We start from the raw sequence: 22,103 nt of genomic DNA, 5'->3' as shown, positions 1-22,103 counted from the left end.
TAGTTGTTGCAAGCCTCATTTGCTGTTCATTGCTGTTCCTCAAGCCAGACAATCTGGCACCTGCAATCAATTCCCTTGGCAACCGGAGGCAGGGACTGCCTGAACTCTGTCTGAACTGCTGTTGCCCTGAAAACCCCAATCTAAGCCCAATTTAGCTTGATAGGGCAGGTCTTCCTTTCAAGTGTGGAGCTCCAAATTTGTTACAAGGAAGCAAAGAGCAAGGGGGAGGAGGGCTCCCAGCTCTGATTTTGCAGAAAGTGAGGGAGAGACAGTTGCTGTTGGCATTTTGAGAGAGAGACAGGGAGAGTGCATTGGAGCTTCAATTTTCTTTGTGTGTGGTGAGATAGGGATCTACCTCTTCAAGTTCCAGGGCTGTTGCCAGGCTCTGGGCCAAGCTATTATTTATTACTGGTACCGTTCCTGCTGCCTTGTTTGTCTTGTTCATCAATGTTCATTGTTCGTTGTTCATGGATAGCAACGAACAACGAACACCATGTTTGGTTTTTTTTCTGTTCGTGCCCATGTTTCATCTCAAGACTGGGTTGTTGTAAGGCCAAGAAGGAATAGAAGGACTGAGGTGCGCTGGATCAGGATCTCTGGGAGGCTCAAGGGCAAATTTGGTTTGCCTCTGCAAAATGACTAAGAAATACAGGCTGGTGCTCAGTAAAGTTAGGCAACACTAAACATAAAAAATATATTATAAAATTGTTCAGTGTTGCTGATGATTTCTGCATTTTATGTAGGGGTGGAATAGTGAGGAGTTACTTTGTAAGTGGATCCCCAAAAGCATAGTCAGAGAAATAGATTCCACTTCAAAAAGATTGAGAACTGCTGCTTTATATGTCTGTACCTGTCTACCATTCTTACCTCTCTTTACTCCGTTGGTACTCATAAATTTATCTGTGCCCCAGTGTATAGTCTTGTCTCACTGTATGTAAGCACTTCTGTTTTCTTCTAAGAGTGTCTATAATTTTTGTTGGCAACAGAGGTATGGAGATACAGCATAAAATCTCTCTCTTAAACTCTGTGTAAGAGCCTTCTTTAAAGTAATAAATGCGGGTCCTTGAAAATCATTACATGGAGTTCTGTAATGTCCAGAGACTTGGTATAGGTACAGCCCAAGTGCCACATAGAGAAAGATGTTGATCAAATAAAGGCTGGCTGCAGATACCATGGTTTTCAGGTTCCAGAGGGGTAAGCAGTGTTAGTGTTAGTCTGTTGCAACATAAACAAAAAGCCTTGTGACACCTTTTATCCAAGCTTTGTCAAAAGCTTTTGCAAACTAGAGCTCACTTCATCAGATGCTTTGAATGTATCCTCATCTGGCAGATGTCAAAATTGACATAGAAGAGAGAAAATGTAAACGGTGGGGTCAAAAGCTAAAGAAACACACAAAAAACCTCCTGTCATTTTTCTGTGGTTCTCAATGATATATAATTGACACAAGCAGAATGACAGTTCACAATAGTAACAGGTGAGTATGCAATCTTCAGAGACTTGCTGAATTAATTTAACTCCTGAAGAGTCATAGTAAACCATGGTCTTTATTGAGGTGAAGTGTGATATAATTGTGCTTCCTGATTAATTCTAATTAGACAAGAGCATGAACACAGGGTGGAAAACGAACTCACTGTTCATGGTTTGTTGTTGGCCATGAACAACAAACAGCAAACATTAACGAACATGATGCTGTCACGAATATGTTCGTTGTTCATGGGGTCCTGCAGCTCCCACCCCAACCCCCCCACTTAGCTCCCCTCCCGTCTAATCCACTTACCTGGCCCTTTAAAGATCCCTTTAAACTATCAGCTGGCAGACAGCAGGGGGGGATTCCCCCCTGCCACCTACCAGCTGATAGTTTAAAGGGCCCTGTCCTGCCACTTGCAAGTGGCAGGGCTCTTTAAACCCCCAGCGCTGCCGGGCTGCTCCGGTGCGAGCAGTGTGGAGATTCTCCCTGTCCTGCTCGCACTTGGCAGGGCTGGCGCCCCGGGGCTGCTCCTGCCCCATGCAAGCGGGGCAGGGAGATTCTCCCTGTCCTGCTCGCACCTGGCAGGGCTGGTGCCCCAGGGACGCTCCTGCCCCGTGCAAGTGGGGCAGGGAGATTCTCCCTGTTCCGTTAACACCCGGCAGGGCCGGTGCCCTGGAGCTGCTCCTGCCCAGTGCAAGCAGGGCAGGGAGATTCTCTGTATCCCACTCGCACCCAGCAGGGCCAGCGCCCTGGGGCTGCTCCTGCCTCGTGCAAGCGGGGCAGGGAGATTCTCCGTGTCCCGCTCGCACCCGGCAAATCTGGCACCTCAGGGCTGCTTCTGCCACATGCGAGCGGGGCAGGGAGATTCTCCCTTTCCCTCTTGCACCGGGCAGAAGAAGGCCTGCGGCACCAGCTGTCCCGGTGCTAAGAGGGGCGGGGAGATTCTCCCCATCCCTCTCGCACCAGGAGAGGGGCAGCCAGCACTCAGTCACTCGTAGGGGAAGCCCCCGATGAGCAGTTGATTCAGGGGTTTAAATGCTCCTTGGGGCATTTAAACTCCTCTTTGATTCCAGGTTTCTAGGGCAACAGCAGGAGTTCAGACAATCCCTGCCATGGGAGTTGATTGCAGGTGCCAGACTGCCTGGCGCAACAAACAGCAATGAAGGAGGCTTCCAACGACCACCTGTTCATTGGAATGGGGCCTCATGAACAGCCTGTTCGTGAACAGCCGAACGAGCTGTTCATGGGCTTTTTTGCGTTCATAATGCTGTTCATGCCCACGTCTAATTCTAATTAGCAGTTTCACACAATTCAGCATATCATACAACACATTGCCTACTGCCAAGTTTTATGACACAGCTGCTTTTGTTCTGGATAGTTGTCATGATAAATGAAATACTGATCAGTTGGCGGTATATTGCAATATATATATTGCATATCAACTATAATGTGAATTAAGTCTTTTAATTCAATCTCTGGCCCAGCTTCCCAATAAATGTTAAAACATTTGATTCACAGTGCATACACCATGTTTTTTGTACCTGTTAAGTAATCTAATTCATAATTCCTTAGAGAAAACAGTAGATCTCGTGTGACCCAAAGTAGCTATAAAAACCTCTGCATAGATTCACGCAGGCAGAAGGAAAGAAAGACGGACCCTTCCCGGCCAAAGCGGAGCGGCTTGGACGGGGGCCGCATTTGCAGCCCTGCAGAAGGAAAAGCTGACTGTGTTTTTCCTGAGCATATGGGAATTGTTGGGGGGGGGGTCCTGAGGGAGGGAGGGAGGGAGGGAGGGAGGAAAGAAAGAAAGAAAGAAAGAAAGAAAGAAAGAAAGAAAGAAAGAAAGAAAGAAAGAAAGAAAGAAAGAAAAAAACTAACTAACTAACTAATTAACTAACTAACTAACTAACTAACTAACCAACCAGCCAACCCTGAGGGCTCAAAACAACCTGTAATGAAAGAACTTAGAAGAATTAAATAGAGCAAAGAGAAAGAGTCAGGTGTTTTAAACAGAAATGGAATAAGAAAGAAAATATTAAAAGAATTGCTTGGAAAAACAAAGGTCAGCAGAACCAGCATAACAGCCTTCTAATAGATAGGGAAACCCATGAAATAAGATTGAATTGTTAACGGCTGCTTGAAATGTGTCTGGAGATTTGAAAGTCAGAAGGATGACTATCAGTTTCTCATCCAGATAACGCAACCCAAGCATATTGATAATTTCTGCTGAGTTTTTATATACCTTGCTGATGCAGAAAAGCATGTGCCAACAGCCTATTTGGATGCACTGTGCTCCTGACAGTATAGGACATATCAGCACACTAGCCTGAAAAACTCAGTGCTCTGATGGTGCTTCACTTTATGCTACCTGACATAAACATTGCAAACATATAAACCAGAGCAAATATTTTGTGTTTTGGTTCCACTTATCATTTGCTAAACTTTTCAAAACTTTTCATTTTACATCTTGAGAATGTGCCCGTGGAAGAAATGTGTGTGTCAAAAAAATCCAGAATCAGATACCTCTACCTATATGCAAACCAAATCCATAGTGATGGAACATTTAGACCAAATCGGAAAAGAAAGAAATGTCAGCAGCAATTTAATTATAGTCCTAGAGAAACCCAGCTCTAGTTCAATCTGCTAAAGAAATTTTAAAATCACATCAGAAAAAGTGTGCTTTCCTTAAAGATGCCAGACAGATCTTGATGATTTAAAGGAGGAAGCATTTACAGGTGCCTGGATGTGGTCAAAAAGAAAGGAAAATTTAGAAATATTCATTAGTGTTTAAGGTTGTGTTCCTCCTCTTCTGCAAACTCCAGGCGCTGTAAAATAAAATATGATGAAGACTCACACAGTAGGTCAAAGCTGTGTATCTGATAATGTCTGAATAGAAGGGCATAAGCAGAATTGATGACAAAAAAAAAACAAATTTGAGGCTACATTTGAGACTAGACAGTGCATTAATATATTTCCTTACGCACCATCATGTAATGCCAGAAAGACCAGGAACAAAGTTAGTCTTCCCTTTTGTTATGATCTTTACTTTCCTTGGGGTAGATGTTTCTTCTAATCTTTCCTTTTCACCCTTTGGGTAGTTTGCTGCCACCAGGAATATATTATTCCAAGATATTTTATTTAAATTTTCCCTTTTGGTAACATTCCTAAGCGTCAGGCTCCTTTGTGGTTCTATGTGGCCCTGAGGATAGGAATGGGATATAGCAATGACAGCTACACTGGGATATAACAAAACAAAAATAAACTTTTATTTAGTCAAGAAGCGTATCGGTTTCATAAATGTAGTTCTCGGTTCTTAAAGTTATTTCATTTACTCTCATTCACACAGATCTCTTCTAAGGCTTCACACACAGTTAGCCTCTTTCTCTAACTCAATATTTGTCTCACAGAAATGCTTAAAACTCCTCAGGGAGCACACAGCTAGCCTGCTTTCCTCTGACTGCTATTCATAGAAATATTAAACCTGCTCAGGCAGCACACAGCTGGCCTCTCTTTCCCTGACTGAGTGTCCTTTCACAAACATGCTCAGTTCAGGTTACACACAGATTATATTTCTCTCATGAATATTTCAATATACTCAGGCAGCACACAGCTAGCCTGCTTTCTTCTGACTCAACATCCTATAGTTTGCAGCTGTTCTCTAATAATACAGTGTTACTGGAATGGTATATCAGACAGAATCTGCCTATCCTACAGATTAGTTCTCACCATGGGAACATAACATATTCTCTAGGTAAGGTTATGTTGCCAGGTCATTTTCACTGCTAGAACAAAAAACTGTTTGGATTTAAAATATGAGATGGCTTTCATTGAAGCCCAGATTCTGTTTTTAGAACTGTCTAGAAACCAGAACCAGGAACCTGAGTTTCCCCTAAGATGCATTAGTGTGATCTGTTTTTCTCTGCACCTGAAGAATGGTTTGGGAGGAGATTACATCTGAAGATATATAATGTGTCCTATACCCCAGCCTTCCCAATAAAGTTAGGCCTTAATATATGTCTCTTTAGAGATTAAGCATTAAATCATTCATATTTTCTTTATGTCTAACAATACCTTCTGCACTCAGATAAATGCCAGAGTACCAGAGCAGTTTAAAAAAAGCTTTCAATACATTTCATGTGCCTAAAAGGAAGAACTTACCTAATTTTGGTATTAGACACTGCAGCACCAGTAGAACCATCCCCCATTAAAGGGAGTGGCAGTGTCTTTCCCAAAGGATAGAAGTGGGCAAGCAAACAGTGGCATCCCCTGCTTTCATCAGTCACTCATCTAGACAAAGTAGTGAGCAGCAAGGATACCTAAGAGCAGTCATTGCTCACTTACCTCCCTGCTTGCTCATGTTCTATGAGGAGGTGGCCGCCAGTCCCTTCAAGTTGCCTGCTGATGCCCAGCAAGAGATGGGCAGGTGAGCCAGTGGCAGTAGCTACTTCTTAGTGTTTTATTATTGCCAATTTGTTTGCAAGTAAATGAGTGACTGAGGAGCCGAGGTGACTAAGAGCAACCATCGCTGTTGTTCAGCCAGTTCTCTTCCTCAGCGCAGTGGTTGTGTGGTGGGCAATCCACAAGGAGCCATCCTTCTCAGTGCTGTTGAACCCTGACACCAGCTATGGTGCAAATAAATCTGAATGGATTTCATTATGTTGTAGTGGATGGAGGAGAAGAATAAGAATTATATCACCCTAATCAGCTATTCTATAGTCACTGGCACAGTTTTAAAGTAGTATTTATCTGAGGTGTAGATACTTTAAAAATCTAGAATAGGAAGTTAGGGCTAGTGGTTTTCTACAAAAACAAAATTATGCTATGGGAGGTGGGGGAGAAATGGTTCCCCAGATACAGCTACAATGTTTATTTATTTACTGCATTTTTATCCTGTTTTTCTGTCTAATCCGGGCCACCAAGATGGCTGACAATTAAAACAAGCATAATACAAATATACCATAGAACCAAATAAAAAACAGAGCTAGCTATAGACAACAGATTAAAACAGTACACATACACAGTTTACATGCAGAAGATGATGCTTGCTGCACAGAGCCCAATGAAAGAAACAGGTCTGCACTTTCTGGATGCTGACACTTGCACATGGCTGAGTCAGGAGGACCAAGTTCATAGTAAACGGATTTTTACAAATTGTGTTTGATATAGGCCTGATCCTATATGTGTAATGTGTTCTAGTTGCTCTTCTACTCTTTACTATAGAGTGGGGATACACTACACTCTGTGTGTTGTATTTCTGCACTAGGAACACTTAGATTGATAATTCCCTCAGTTCTGAAAGTGCCTGATCACCTGTCAAACTGGGCAGCAGGAGGAAAAAATGCCTGAAGTACCCTTTGCATCCCTTACAATTATAGGTAAAACCTATAATTGAGTTGATTGTACACCCGCTTTTAAAAGTTCCCTTCTACTCTCTATCCTGCCCTAACAAAAATTCACATGTCCACAGAAATGGGGCTCAAAGGCACTTTTAACATCTTGAGAAAGATGCTTGAATATAGTAGCTACTCCTACTTTTACCACCTTGAGTACCACACAGGTTACTGGCCATGATCAACAATGTGGGAACGTTCCAAAATTACATCAGTCCTTTAGCTGAGTCCCTCAGTCTGGGCCTTGTCCATTGTGGCTCCTACTCTGTGGAATGAGGTCCCTGAAGAGGTGAGGGAAACTCTGGAGATGTTTAGGGGGTGCTGCAAGGCCTGTTTCTTTTGATGGGGTTTAAATGACAGACATCGGGAGGGGGGATTGAGGGGTTGTTATTTTATTTTGATTTAACTGTAAATGTTTTAAATCTATTACTGTATGCTGCCTTGAACTACGAGGAAAGACAGGTTAACAATATTTAGATAATCAAATAAATAAATATAAATTGCACAAAGTTGTTATATGAGACTGATATATTTTCTTCTTTTTAAAGAATACACATTAGAACTAGGGATCGTAGAAATTAGAACTAATAAAATAAAACATCTGCAACCAGGAGACTTAAAGTCAGTGACTACAATGTGCACGTGAACAAATTGCACTATTGTCTACAAAGATCCTATATGGATTGGGATAAAAGTACAAATAAGCAATCCCAAGCAGAGCTACAACCTTCTAAATTCACTGAAGTCAGAGTGGTGTAACTCTGTTTAGGATGGCACTATAAGAGCTCAATATTATGCAAGGTGGTCCTCAAACCCATTGAAACTATTGTGCTGAAATAAACCTAAATTGACATTGCCTGGCAGAATATGGTGTTTGGAACTAATGTGAGACTATTAAACTATATTTTGAGATTTAACATTGGACTAGGATATATCTAGAATGAATTATACCACCCTAGGTGCTGAAAGCTCTGTCCAAATACAGCAGGATTTCCTAACTCAAACATGGACATTGCCTTCTTTTAAAGCTTTTCTGTAACCATAATGCTTAAGAAATTAATTAAAAATGAAAACTGGGGTGCTCAGTAGTCTGTTGAATGCAACAGCAGATTTTTTGTGATTCACAACATGACATTAACTAGACAGTTTTTCAGGCCCTGTGGCTCCAATTGTTCATAAAGGCAAATAATTACTTTATTTTCTCCACTTCGTTAAAAAAGAAAAATGAATGTTTTCAAATTGAACAAGCATGGAGAAGGATTCTACCACAGAGCATTCTGTGCCTGATTTTGTCAAGAAGTACTCTAGAGTTACGGGTGTAATTCATTATTGGTCTAGAGATCTGTCAACAAATTAAACGTTCGCTTGTCAGTTGCCTTTCTTGGCCCTGAACCAACTTGCCTTTCATTTAAAAAGTTCTTTATTACCCTGCTTTCACATCTTGTAATTCAAGCTGAGCTCCTGATACCTAGATAAGTGATTTCCTTTGTTTCAGCTTACTGTCCACTTTAACAGTGTGCCTGATAATTTCAGCTATTGTCAGGTTTAACCTTCCTTTAGTTCTGAGTTTTGTTGCATAGTGCAATGAAAGATTCATTATTTTCAAACTCATTCATTATAGCTGAAGATGATCGACCTGATTTTCTCTCTTCATTGGAACCAAAGTGGCTCTTTTAAAAAGTTCCCTTCTTCTGTGGAAGAGAACTTACAAGGTAGCTCTATACCAGGAACTAGGATTACTTTTGAAACATCTACTATTGGTGTTTCATGTCCATTTTCAGAGACAGAATCCTGATCTGGGATGGGTACCGGTCAAACCTGGTAGTAATTTTAGTTCTCAATGGGGAAGATCCAGGAAATTTTGAGAACACTGCCAGCACGACTATTGCTATATATCTACTGAGATTGTTGTTAAATTATTTCATGTTTCTTAGGCTAATGCCTAAGGGGTAACAGGAAACAGAATGGTTTCCAGTTGGCGAAGGGGTCAGACAAGGGTGCATATTATCTCCCTGTTCAACCTTTATGCAGAGCATATCATAAGGAAAGATGGATTAGGTTCAAAAGAAGGTGGAGTGAAAATTGGTGGAAGGAACATTAATAATTTGAGATATGCAGATGACACCGCATTACTGGCAGAAAATAGTGAAGACTTGAAACAACTATTGATGAAGGCTAGAAGAGAAAACGCCAAAGCAGCATTACAGCTAAACATCAAGAAGACAAAAGTAATGACTACTGAGGACTTACACAATTTTAAAGCTGACAATAAGGAAATTGAAATGGTTCAAGATTTTCTATTCCTTGGCTCAATCATTAATCATAAACCAAAAGGGAGACTGCAACCATGAAATCAGAAGAAGATTGAGACTTGGAAGACAGCCGTGAGGGAACTAGGAAAGATCCTTAAAGAAAAGGATGTCCTCTGCGGACTGAGATAAAGATAATTCTAAACTATGGTATTCCTTATTACTATGGATGAATGTGAAAGTTGGACAATGAAGAAAGCTGACAGGAAGAAAATTGATTCATTTGAAATGTAGTGCTGGAGGAGAGTTTTGCAGATACTGTGGACAGCCGAAAGACAAATAAGAGGGTTCTGGATCACATCAAGCCTGAATTCTGCCTAGAGGCTAAAATGACAAAACTGAAGCTATCGTACTTTGGTCACATCATGAGAAGACAAGACTTTCTGGAAAAGTCAATAATGCTGGGGAAAGTGGAAGGCAGTAGGAAAAGAGGAAGACCTAAAGCAAGATGGCTTGACAATAAAAGAAGCCACATCCTATAGTTTGCAGGCTCTGAGCAAGTCTGTTAATGATAGGACGTTTTGGAGTTCTTTCATTCATCGGGTCACCATAGGTCCGAGGCAACTTGATGGCGCATAAGACAGAGGCTAATGTGTAAAATCCCATTAAGATATTAGCTATAGTTGACCCCCCCCACCACCACCACCAAAAGCTACACATTCCAAACTTAAATTTTGTCCTTTGTGCTTCTTGAAGCAACAATCTATTATTGTGCATCACCCTGAAGGTCATCAGAATGAGTTCAGGGGCACAGCATGGTTGCAGTCTTGTACCTTTAGTTTGGGAACATTTATGGGTATCTTAGGAACTTTCAATGGCACTGATAGGATGCATTTACAACACTGGGAAACTGTTTGCTCTGCTCCAGCCGAAGCAGCCCTTAAGTTGAACTGTCCCGGGACAATAATACTTCATGTTTATTTATATATCAAATTCCATGTTTGTTGCTCTTCCAAATGGTGTTGTTAATTGCATTCTGGCAGCAGAAAGACAACTTGGCAGTTTTGGGTTGTAGGGCTGTACTTGAATTTAAGGCCCAGGGAAGAGCTGGCAAAGCTTTAAAGGATTTGGAGAATAAATCAGTATATTTGTGAAATAAATCAGAATATTGCCTCTGTAAAACGATGCACTGTAAGAACGCTGAGTTGCAGTTTGCTGTTCTTCTGCCTGGAGTAATCCCATTGAGATAATGTGAACAATTCACACTGTACCTTCCATTGTTAACTTTCGCCTGCCCAAAGTCTTCAAATATAACTTCATCCGTTTCTGTTCACTTTATGAGGATTTCCTTAGCAATTGTAGCGAGAACTATCATATTTCCAAAGACCGCGTTCAGTTCCTGCCTTGTGGTCATATATCATTATCCCAACATCCATAGGACTGTTACGCAAACTAGAATTTTTAAAAACAAGGATTCTTTATGTATTTTGATTGAATCTTGATTAGATGAAATATTTGTTGTGTTTTAACATAAAAACTGCCTTGAAATTGCCCCTTGATGAGGAGGCTTATTCATACAATGCAAAATTAATTTATTTGCTGCGCTACTTTAGGTAGCTTTAAAAAGAGGATTAGAGAAATCCTGTTCATGGAAGATATCTCTGTCTACATTGATTAGCCTTAATAAATCTTTCATGTTCAGAGGCAATAAACCCTTGAACACCATTTTTTGGGCCACAAAGGCAGAGATGGTTATTGCCTTCTTGCTTTTCTTGTGGGCTTCCCACAAAAAAGTGGGAATATGGGGAAAATGCAGACTAGATGATCCTTTATCTTAAATGTTTTGTTCACTGATGGTTAATTTTGAAATACATACAGTAAGACAAACTAGGAAAAGGTGATGGATAGGTGGCTAGATTTGCTCAGGAGAGATCAAGAATTTGATCATTTCATTCAGTAGTACATTTTGTGATGTGTACTGTTTTGTAACTGGTTAAAATTCTAACCCCAACATCCCTGTTTTGGACAAGTCCAGGGCCTAATTTTTGATGGGAGAAACAGGAGACAAAGTTCATGATGGATTGATTTACTTCAGTTATAGCTTGCCTTTCTCACTGGGACGTAAGCTGGATTACAAAATAAGAGAAAACCATTCAGTGAGATAGCAACAGTCTTCAATTAAAAATGCAGTAGGACCACATAGCCAAAGAACAATGCAAGCAAACAATGGTTAAGGCAGGACACACCATAATGCAGAAAGTGAGCTACAAAGACAGAAGAAGGTGATAAATACAGTAAACATCACAATAGACTACAGTCTTATCCCTTATAAAAGTGGTTACTTTCAGAAGGCTCAGCTGAGCAAAGCTATTGTGGTGGAGCATAGCAGGAGAGGCAGTCCTGCAGGAATGTGCGTCTAAGACCATTAATGGCTTTGTAGGTGATAACCAGAACCTTGAATTTAATCCAGTAAAAGTAAAAAGAGGGAAGAGATATAAGGGTAGGAGTCTTACATTTTCCTGTTGTGTTATCATATAATAGTAATGTGCTTCTTATAATTAATTCTCACTAATACAGTGAAAGCACCTTTCCTGAAACCAGTAGGAAAGCTAGTGCATACGACCACTTACTTTGGTAAAGGAACAGGAACTGTAGACGATACTACTAGGTACTGTCAGTTAATATAGATATGCTCCTACTGGGTAGTTCCGACATTGTTAAAGATGTCATGTTGAATTACTTAAGCTATGTTTCATCTCTGTATTTAGATTTATGCTTGTTTACAAATTTCTGCAACCCTTACCCTATTGTACTTGTTCACTCAATGTCTTAGCTGTTGATTGTATTGCTTTTAAGGTGTAATACATCTTGAGTCTCAGTGAGAAAGGCAGACTATAAATAACTAAAATAAAATAAAATAAATATACAGATTAGGTGTGTGTACCAAGAAAATTCATTTTCAGTTCCAGGGGTACCAGAATAACTCCATACCATTACTAGTTTGTTCTGGTTGGGCTGGTAGCAGCTCAGATCTGATCCATTTGGTTCCCCCCCCCCCTGTTTTCATGAGTTTTGGCCCATTGCATGCACACTGGCTGCATGTGCGCAAATATATGCTGCCCTTTTCAAGGGGTGGGAAAACAAGGCTCTGGGGCAACTGTTTTTATGCTTAACCAAAAACCACATCAACCGTTATTCTCCCTACTAGGCTAAACCATTGATCCTTTGAGTTTTTCCTCAAGTACAGTAACACGCACACAACAATGGACCCATAGAAAGTGAGTGTCGGCGGGTGGGGCAGCAGCAGGGGGCACTCCTAAGAAAGAGAGCCTTCCAACCAATGCAGTGCAGCAACATTAAAAGCAATCCTGATTCATGTTCACTTTTTTCTTGTTCTGTAGGGCCAATAACTCATTACCTTTGCATTTTGCTGTTGCCTGTTGCTGCTGTGTTTCCTTGTGCTTTGTACTTTTGTTCCCACAATGAGGGGCGAATCCAAATCCTTCCTTTTGATGCTCAGCAGTCTTCTGCAACAGGGTGTTTTCACTGCCAATCTTCTCCATCACCCAAGTACAAGCAGGCAGGCAGAATGATTGTCTCATACACACAAACAGTCATATTTTCCCCATAAGTTTTTCTTTTGCTGTGGGGGCAAACAGGATTGTTTTTGAAAGGGTGTAGGTACATGTTTGCCATTTTACTCAGGAAAAGAGAGATCTCTGAAAGACTATAGAAGCAATCCTAAACAGGTCTGCTCAGATGCAAGTCCCATTATTCAACTACACTTACTCCCAGGGAACTGTATTTTGAATTGCAACCTGTGGGGATCCCCTCTGAGGTCGCCAGGGCCTGCAGGGGGCGCTGTTGCCAGTGTGGTCCCTCCCGGCTGGCTGATGCCGTGGGGCCCGGGCCTGGGGCTGCCTCCTCCGGGCGGGAAAGGGGGCTAAGCAGTCACCCCCCCCTTTTGTGCCCCTGCAGCCCTACCCTGCTGCTCTAAAGAGGAGGGGGTCTGCTGCACCCGCTTCCCTCTCTCTCTCAGTCCCCCATACCCACCTGTTTACCACCAATGCCCCGCCTCTACCCCTCAGCCCCCTCCTGCCCCTGTGCCAAGCGGCCCCTCCCTGCCTTTGGCACTCACCCTATTTCTCTCGCTTGAGCATGTGGCGGCTCCTTCCCTAACTCTCCCGTTTCACTCGCCCTGCTTCTCTCGCCAGAGCTTGTGTCCGCTTCTCTCTCTCTCCCTGTTCACTCGCCCTGCTTCTCTCACCAGAGCTGGCGTCAGCTTCCTCTCAATCTTTCCCTGTTCACTTGCCCTGCTTCTCTCTAAAGACCCTGGACCTCCCCTCCCCTTTCCATCCACCGCCGTGCGAGCACACGCACACCCCTGCTCTCAGCGTCCTGCCCTTTTATTCCCCCTTTCCGGTTCCTCCCCCCATCCTTGCCTCGCCTCCTCTGCTGACGGGCATCTCTCTCCTCCTCTGGGTGCAGTGCATGGCTCGCACTCCTGCCCTGCTCCACCCAGTCCTCCTCCTCCTGGGCGAAGCAAAGGGCTGGCTGGCTCTGCCCACTGGAGCTGCTCACGCTGCGGCGCCAAGCGTCCACTGCGCCTGCTGGGCGCCCCACCACCGGGCTGAAGTGTCTCCTCTGTCGTTGCCGGTGCGTAAGGCGGGGCGAGCCCAGCCTCGTCCCGACACAACCTATGATTGAAATCTCCCTTCCAAATATTTCCAAAACTGATAAGAGGGCTGGGGGAGGGGTCTGTCCTTGAAATGTCTTGATTGGCGGAGAGGGAGATAATGCCATTTTCCAGGTAGCGATGAGGAGATCACCTATGCACCTTAGTCTTATTCCCCATTCCCACTGAGTAAAATTAATAATGTAAGGCCTCTCTCCCCTTGGGATCTGATTAGTGAATGCAGTTCAGGAAAACAAGCTGCTGCCCTGCGAGGTGAGCCCTGTCCCTGCCTGCTGCTGCTGGAAGGTACAAAATGAAACAAAAACTTTTTGGTGGGAGAGACTTGTTACATTTTAGTTTCCTAGATTTGGTTCACCATTCTGGAAGTTGCTTTAATGAGCCAAACCAGCAGTTCTATGTATATTTTTGGCAACATACACCCAGAATGTCTGTAGACCTTTTGTTGCCATGGAAACCCCAATCTTAGCCCACATAACCCTTGACAGGCAGCTCTCTCCGCCAACCTGAGATTTCCCATTCTGTTCTATGAGCAACGAGCAGGAGGGAGATGGGTCTTCTGTAGCCTTGGGAACACCAATCTCATCCCTCCAAACCCTGTTAGTCAGGTCTCTCTGCCAATCAGAGAGCTCCTGTTCTGCTTTATGTGAGTGTTTCTTATATAAGGCACAGCTCTGTGCCTCCTGCTTTCAGTTCCAGTAGACAGAGAGTGCAGGGGGGGGGCTGTTGCCGGGATTTGGAGAGAGAGAGAGAGAGAGAGAGTGGATTTGGGAGCTTTTGACTGGATTTGCTTCTGCTTCACAAGAGACTGAAAAGACTCTTTCTTATTTTCTGCTCTTGTCCTTGTTGGAAACGTTGTTGGGTGAGGGTGCCTTTGAAGTCTCCCTGCGAGTTTGGCATCTTTGAGTATGTGGGACCCTGGGATCTGACAAATCATGAACCTAACGAATCGTTTCACAAAATGGGACAATTTCATGGTTAATTTATTACATTATTGTTTATTGTATGTTGATTTTAGAATTGTTGTTTTCTTGTTTTTATTGATTTTAACTTGTTCACCGCCCAGAGCCCCTGAGGATGGGCGGTTTATAAATTGAAATATAAAAATAAAATAAATGAAGGTTTGTGGTTTGTGGTTCATGGAACGTGACAAACCGCGAAACTCAGAGTTAGTTTTTTTCTCATTTTGTGCCCATCTCTAAATAAGACTCATTATAGATTGGAGAAAGCTGGCCCTGGAAAGTCAGTTTGCTTGACTTGTGATGGAAACAAACATGTTCACAATAATACTTAGTTTGGAGACTTTGATTAACTGTATTTTTGTTTTCCAACTTGTTCATGCAGTAGCAGTGAGGTCTGTGCTTGCTTTAGCACATTGCATTTACTCATTTTGTCCCCACTGTTTTTTATCTCAAAAATTCTCTAATTAAATACCCATCATGTATGTAGTTTAGTATTTTTATTGTTCCATTTGGTTGCCAACAAATAACTGGCACAGGATGGTTTAATTGAATATTATTCCTAGTTTCTCTAATAAGGTCATAAGAGAACTTAGGTTATTATTTTACAGCCATCTTTTCCTATAATATACTTTCCATATAACATGTTATCGAACTTGTTAGCCTTTTAAAGCTGATGGAAATGTCCTCGTCTAATAATTAATCTCCAGTAATGTAAGTGGTAACAATAGCAGCTTTCTGGGTGGCTACTGTAATAATCATAACTAATGTGGCATCTGCAGACTAATAATTATATAATGTATTGATGGGAAATTCTCCTAAGGTGAAAGGAATAGCTGTGCACAAGAAAGTATCCTGCATAAAAGAGTCACAGTGAGTGTCTCTTTATGAAATGAATTGACTTTTTATGACATAGATATAGAGGTGTTCTGTTTAAAGTGCATGAGTATGCTAACCAAAGGTACAAAGAAAATACAAATTGGCAATTTAATTTAGAGAAGAGAATGGTACTCTACAGATAACACGCATCGCCCTAAGGATTGATTCACACAGCCCATTGGATAGTAGCAACTGCAGGAAAACCACTTCAACTATGTTTGTGTGCCTGCTTGTGGCCAGGCAATTATGTGGACCACTGCCATATTCTTCAAAATGGGATGGGGGGACAGAAGATGTCACTGGACCTAGCAAATAGGACCCAGTCATTCTTAATGCCGCTATGCTTTTCATCAATTCCATTCCAAACACTGGGTTTTCAACATATTAAACAATGCCACACTTTCCCCATAAATAGGGAAGGTGAGGGATAGGAATTGAAACTGACATCAAAAGCACATTGTAAATGCTCCAGAAAAGTTATGATGTTCATATGTTTTTCAGGAGACTATTGTGTCTTGTACAACACATGACATTTCTCTGCTTTCATTTCACTGGAGTTTGGAAACAGAAATCTTCTCAAACAGAATGACCTGCAAGGGAAAGCCCGTTACTCTGACAAATAGGAGCATCTTTTTTAGCATTTCTGACTTTATGGAGGCATAAATTTGAACCAGTTGAGTCAGCTGTTTAGTTGGGCTATAAGGCGGAAAGACAGCACAGCTGGTGGAACAACCTCCATTTACCTTCTTTCTGATGACTTTTGTTTCATAATTTTTTTCACAGAACCTCAGATTTAGAAGAGGGTTTCCTCCAGTGTTGATGAATATTTTATTTTTAGAATCTGGTCCCTTTCAGGGTGTTTAAGCTGCTCCGTAACAGCTGGTTCTTTCCATTTAAACAGTATAAAGTGATAAAAACAATTGAAATCTGGACAAGTTGGATCTTCACAAAACAAAAATAAGGAAGTATCAAGCTCTTATGGTGAAGTTATTTTTGAAATTCCTCAGGGATATTTTTGTATGTGCCTGCCAATAGGGCTGCCATCGGGCACTCAGGATATTGTCTACCAGACTCATGCAGAGCTTTGGTTCATTCCATTGGGTTTGGCACAAAGTGATTCCTGGTTAGTTAGCTAAAGTGTATGTAGCGGAGTATTTATTTAGGCCACTCTTTCTTTCTATCTTTTCTTATTGTCTCCTTTCAAACCATAATCCTTCCTCAAAAAACTACACAATTTAAAGCATTTGTGTAAGGATAGAAAATTATCATAATTTACCCTTTATATGATGAATCCATTGAATGTATGCGACACATTCAAATAAATGGAGAGCCCCATGTTCCGTATTTAAATTTTTGGTTTTGAGTGAGACCAATATTTAGTTTGATTCTTCTTACTACACAAGTAGTCTGGAATAAGGAACTAATACTGCATAAGAAATTAATAAGAAACGAATACTGTAATATTCCTTAGTACTACCAAGGTGTCACAAAGCTGGTTTTGTAGAAATTATTATCAGGGTTTCTAAAAATATACAGAGCATTTGGGTTTTCAGTGATGTCAAATAGGTCTTTTGCACATAATTGCATAGTGGTGTGCAAGCACAAAGCTACTTCTTCCATAGCAATAAAAAGGAAATACTGCACATGCAAGTTCTTTGTATGCCTCACAGTACATACAGAGCTCTTGATTAGGATACAAATGTACCATTTCCCATAAATGGCAGAGACTAGGCTGTATGCTTATACTATCTCTTCCATTGGATAGCATGCACTAGATAAAATGTGTCTGTCTTAAAACATGTGAATTGCCATACTTGGAAATATATTGGAAAAGAAATTCCCAGAAGTTTGCACCTGAGCAGTAGACATTTAAAGAAAAATAAAAACAATAGTATTGTGATCTTGATGAATGCAAAGTAAGCTTAATAAAGGTCTTGTTTCAACATCCCTGGGAAATCTGAAAATAGTTATTTTCAGTTTCATATGCAGTTTTGACTGTTGCCTAATTTTACATGAGAAATGCAGTTTCTGATGTTAGCAACTTTAATATAACAAGAGGACCAATTATGGATGCTGAGAGGAATTGTTAAGAGACATATTGACTTCTAATTGAGTCTGCTTGTTTGCTTTGTATCTAAATTAATTCAGTTTTGTAGTGGCTGAGCTTTAAGAACCAGCATACACTTGACATTTTCTCATAAGCATTACCACATTCCTCTTTTGAAGCACTGTTTTGATTAAGTGCTCAGAAGGCTCTGCTAAAACATCTATTGTTGTTGCAGAGTCAAATGTCCGTTGTCTTGAACTCAAGACTAGTAATTGAAAGAGTGATTTGCAGTTGATTTCAGGGAAGTTAAAAGTATGATACATACTTCAACTTGTTCCTCTCCCTCTGCCTTTTAAACTTTACAGAAGGGCTAATTTAGCAGAAGCGTGAGTAATCACACATTAAGGATAATTTATATTATTGTAAAACAAATAGCAGATAATGGTAGAACCCAGAGGGCACCCTTCAAGTGTCAGGCTTTTGTTGTCCCAGGTGCTGTGTGAACTGTGGTTTTAATGGGGAGGTGTGTCCCCCAGTAAATAGTGTGTTGTGATGGCTGCATAGATCTCTGATGCTCATTTGAGCTGGGTTCCAGGATTTGCTTCAATTAATTACAATAATCACACTTGCACTCCTTGATTGGCACTTTGTCCAGATTTTTCGGTCATTATATGGAAGAAGTTCAGTTGCTGATAGTACTTGTACAATGACTGGAAAGGTGGGATGAGGGGTGGAGGCCGACCCTGGCTCATCAGATTCATCACTAGATGGTGCTTCAGAGCCTCCTGCCGCCTATGGTTTAAAGAACATGCTGGTCATTGAACAACAGAGTTGTATTTATTCGGTTTTTAGCCTGCCGGCCCTCTAGGGAACTCAAGGTAGTATACATGGTTCTCCACCCCCACCCCGTTTTACCTGTTCTTTCCCTATCACCACCATTTTGTTTTCAGTCCACCCCTATCAGGTAAGGTAGTTGTAGAAAGAGTGACCGGCCCAAGGTTACCCAGTAAACTTTGGGGGCATCTAACACTGTAAAGAACTGGCTAAAGAGCCACATCATCACTCTGGCTCTTTACTTCTACATTATGAGCTGTAGCGTTAACACCAGGCCTGTTTAAGCTTGTGACCCAGCAGTCTGGCTTAACCAGAGAGTGTGGGCTGCCAAGAGGTTGGAAACCATGGCTTTTTTGTCCTAAGCAGGCAGCAAAAACAGGTTTGCCAAGGCCCTGGCATCCCCCCATACTTGTCCAGTTGGCTAAGTTTGGTTCAGTAGGTCCTAAGTAGTGTAGGCCTGGGCCACAACTTTGTCAAGTTGGTGCAATTTTTTGGTACCTTCTGTATTGAAGATGATTTTTAGTAGCTTTATTGAAGAGGCTGTTCATAAATATGCACTACAGCTAGATTTTTTGGTCTATTATTTATCTGTGGGGACCCCAAAGCAGGTGGTCATGGAATTAATGGGTATAATTAATGGGCTCCCTTTTAAAAGACAGTCAGAGACGTATATATTTTCTATGTGACAAAGTATAGATTTATTTCAGGATGTTGAAGGCTTATCTTCCCAAACAGAAGAACAAGAATCAGGCCCAGTAGCACCTTAGAGACCAACTAGATTTCTAGGGTGTGAGCTTTGACTCGCAAAAGCTCACCCCTTGGAAATCTAGTTGGTCTCTAATGAGGCCCTGGATCCGATTCTTGCTCTTCTACTACAGACCAACGCAGGTACCCACCTGAAACTATCTTCCCAAATAGAATTCTTTCTAATGAAGCAGAAATCAAGGTAACTTTCAAAGAAGCACAATAATAAATATAAAAATGTCACAGATTTGTAATTCAGTGTTAAACAATGCATAGCAACTTTTTAGTCACTTTGCATGTTGCAGGTTAGCTGAAGAGGTCTCATAGAGAGCAGACTCTGTAGCCATTACTCTTTGGGCAGGCTGGGTTTTTTACAAGTGCCTCAAAGAGAAGTAGCTACATACTCCATTTTACACTGGGTCCCTTTAGATAGCTGAATCATACAGCTTTCCAAAGGCTTTTGTTGTAAAAGTCACCGTAGCGTAGGAAGAATGGTTGTCTGAAGTCAACCCAAGTCACAAAAAGGTAATCATCTTAAAATTGGATAGTTGTGGGGAAACTTAGGGAAGAAAAAGAGTAAGCACACTGTTAGCTGTGGTGGTTTTTCACTGCTACATTAAATCAAGTTAGACTCTTTCTCTTTCCCCAAGATATGCTGCAATTCAACCAGAACTTATGAGTTAGATGCAGGAATTACTAGGTGAACTCTTACAATAGTTTTTAAGCAAAATGTCAGGTTTGATTACCATAATGGTTACCTTCTTGCTTTAAAAATTTATGAGTCTATAAATGATTACTTTAGAAAAGCAGATTCACAGATCAGTAATTTGCCTCATTCTGTTTTGCTTTCCTCTGTTATTTTATGGCTTCAGTCCTTCAGCTTTGCACATTTTCTGATAAGAAGTGAATGCACAGGCAGCGCTATAACTACTGATATCATGAAACAGAACTCCTTTTGTAGGTGTTAAAAGCACAGTAATAATAACTGTGATCGACTGAATTCACACTAACAGAACCATTGGTTTCCTGTGCGAACTAGCTTGGAAAGTAAATCTACTACTCTAGGGTTTGCACCTTACCAGTAGTAGTATAGTGTTAAATCTGATTTAATAAGTGTTTGAACATTCAGCAGTTGTCCCAAGCACCCCAGAGTTACAGAAAAGAGCTAAGATAGCTAAGAAACTGACTTTTTGTCCTCCTGAATTACTGTATTTCAGATGTTCTATACATCATACACATTGCAAGGAACTATGAGACAGCTACAACATTTTTCTCAACATTATTTGGAGAGAGGTAAACAAGAGGACAAAAAATGGCTAAAATGCAGTAGAAACATATATACTGTAGAAATGAACTAGCTCATGTTATTTTCCTTGTAATCTGTTAGCTAAAACGAGAAAAAGCTAAAGAGCTTGGGGGCAGTTCACTGTAATAAATGACTATTAAATGAGGATATGATAGAGGTTTTTGGTGTGGAGAAAATGGACAGAGAAATATTTTTGTCCCATTCCCTACATAAAATCAGGGAATGCATAACAGAGTTGATGGACAGTAGATTTAAGATAGTCAGGAGAAAGTATTTGATCATACAAGAACGTAATTACCTTGTGAAACTCACCACCCCAAGATATAACAGCTACAGTATATAGTGATGGACACAAATGAGTAAGACTAAAAGAAGTTAATCACTAGCCATGGTAGTTAAATAGAGCCTCCATGTTCAAAGAAGCATACCTCTGAATACCAGTTGCTAGAGGGTAGCATTAGGTGGATGTTTTGGCCTCTGTGTCCCTCCTTTCAGACCTCCTCGGGCATTTGGTTGGCTGTTGTAGGAGAGGAATGCTGGACTAGGTGGGTCTTTGGTTAGATCCAACAGGGTTCTTCTTATGTTACTATAGGAGTAAAAATTAACAAAACACAGATCATGTACAGGCAAGTGCATACAGACGGAGAGCCTCCATTTTCTTTGAAATTGTCAAAGAGGCTCTAGATCCGAAGGATAAATATAAAATATCTCTGATAGCATCTTGCTTTCAGAGTCTTGTAGGTGAATATGAAATTATTCTTACTAGCTTGCTTTACCATGTTACGGAGTCATTTATAGACTTGTCCTTAAAATGATTTCTAAAGAGGTTCCTGTTCAGTCTGAACAAGAAATTCATATTAGTCCACTTTGTGTAATATGGGGATACTAATAGAGAAGGCTGCCTTTTAGCATGATCTATGGCTCAAAGGATCACATCCATGTGCCATGAACTGTGGGACAGCATCATTGTATGGCCCATGACAAGTCACATATGGAATGCATATTCATCCTTAGCATGGAATCCAGGAATGCTTCTGAGTTGTTAATATTAGAATTGTATTTTCTCCTTTTTTGGGGACTAGAAACAGAGAAGATAGGGCTGGAGGCTGGAAATGGGTTGCCATCTTGGAAATTTAATGACCAGCTCTTTCCCTGTGATGTGTGTGGAAAAGTGTTTGGCCGACAGCAGACGTTGTCCCGACATCTCTCCCTGCACACAGGTAAAACTTTTTTTGATAGTGTTGGGCAGTTTCACTGTAATTCAGTAATTTTTTCACGGGAATAAGAAACATCTATTTGCATGCAAAAACAAAAAGAGTGGATTGATCCTCCCTTTATACTCATTACAATAATAAACTTAGTTCATACCAAATCATGGTTTGGCACAATGTGAATGAGCCTGGACTGAGACTCAGGCTTAAAACTCTTTGCTTCTCCTTCCTAGTCCCCTTTCCCCATATCCACTGGGATTCCCTCCTCTCCCAGTTTGTGACAACTCATAGTTTGCTGTTAGACCCAAACTTAGCAAACTATG

General features: G+C 41.2%; 1 protein-coding gene across 1 annotated transcript in view; it reads left to right on the top strand.

Moving 5' to 3' along the window:
- ZNF827 (zinc finger protein 827) overlaps positions 1–22,103 on the top strand; it is a 146,121-nt gene that overhangs the window by 106,734 nt on the left and 17,284 nt on the right. The window contains exon 9 of the mRNA XM_054990598.1: positions 21,652–21,789. Within this exon, the coding sequence (XP_054846573.1) occupies positions 21,652–21,789 (138 nt within the window). The remainder of the gene's footprint in view (positions 1–21,651; positions 21,790–22,103) is intronic.

The sequence above is a fragment of the Eublepharis macularius genome, chromosome 10 (assembly GCF_028583425.1).
Source record: "Eublepharis macularius isolate TG4126 chromosome 10, MPM_Emac_v1.0, whole genome shotgun sequence".
Classification (NCBI taxonomy): Eukaryota; Metazoa; Chordata; class Lepidosauria; order Squamata; family Eublepharidae; genus Eublepharis; species Eublepharis macularius.
Note: the sequence above shows the minus strand (reverse complement) of the source record. Positions and strands in the feature narration are given on the sequence as shown.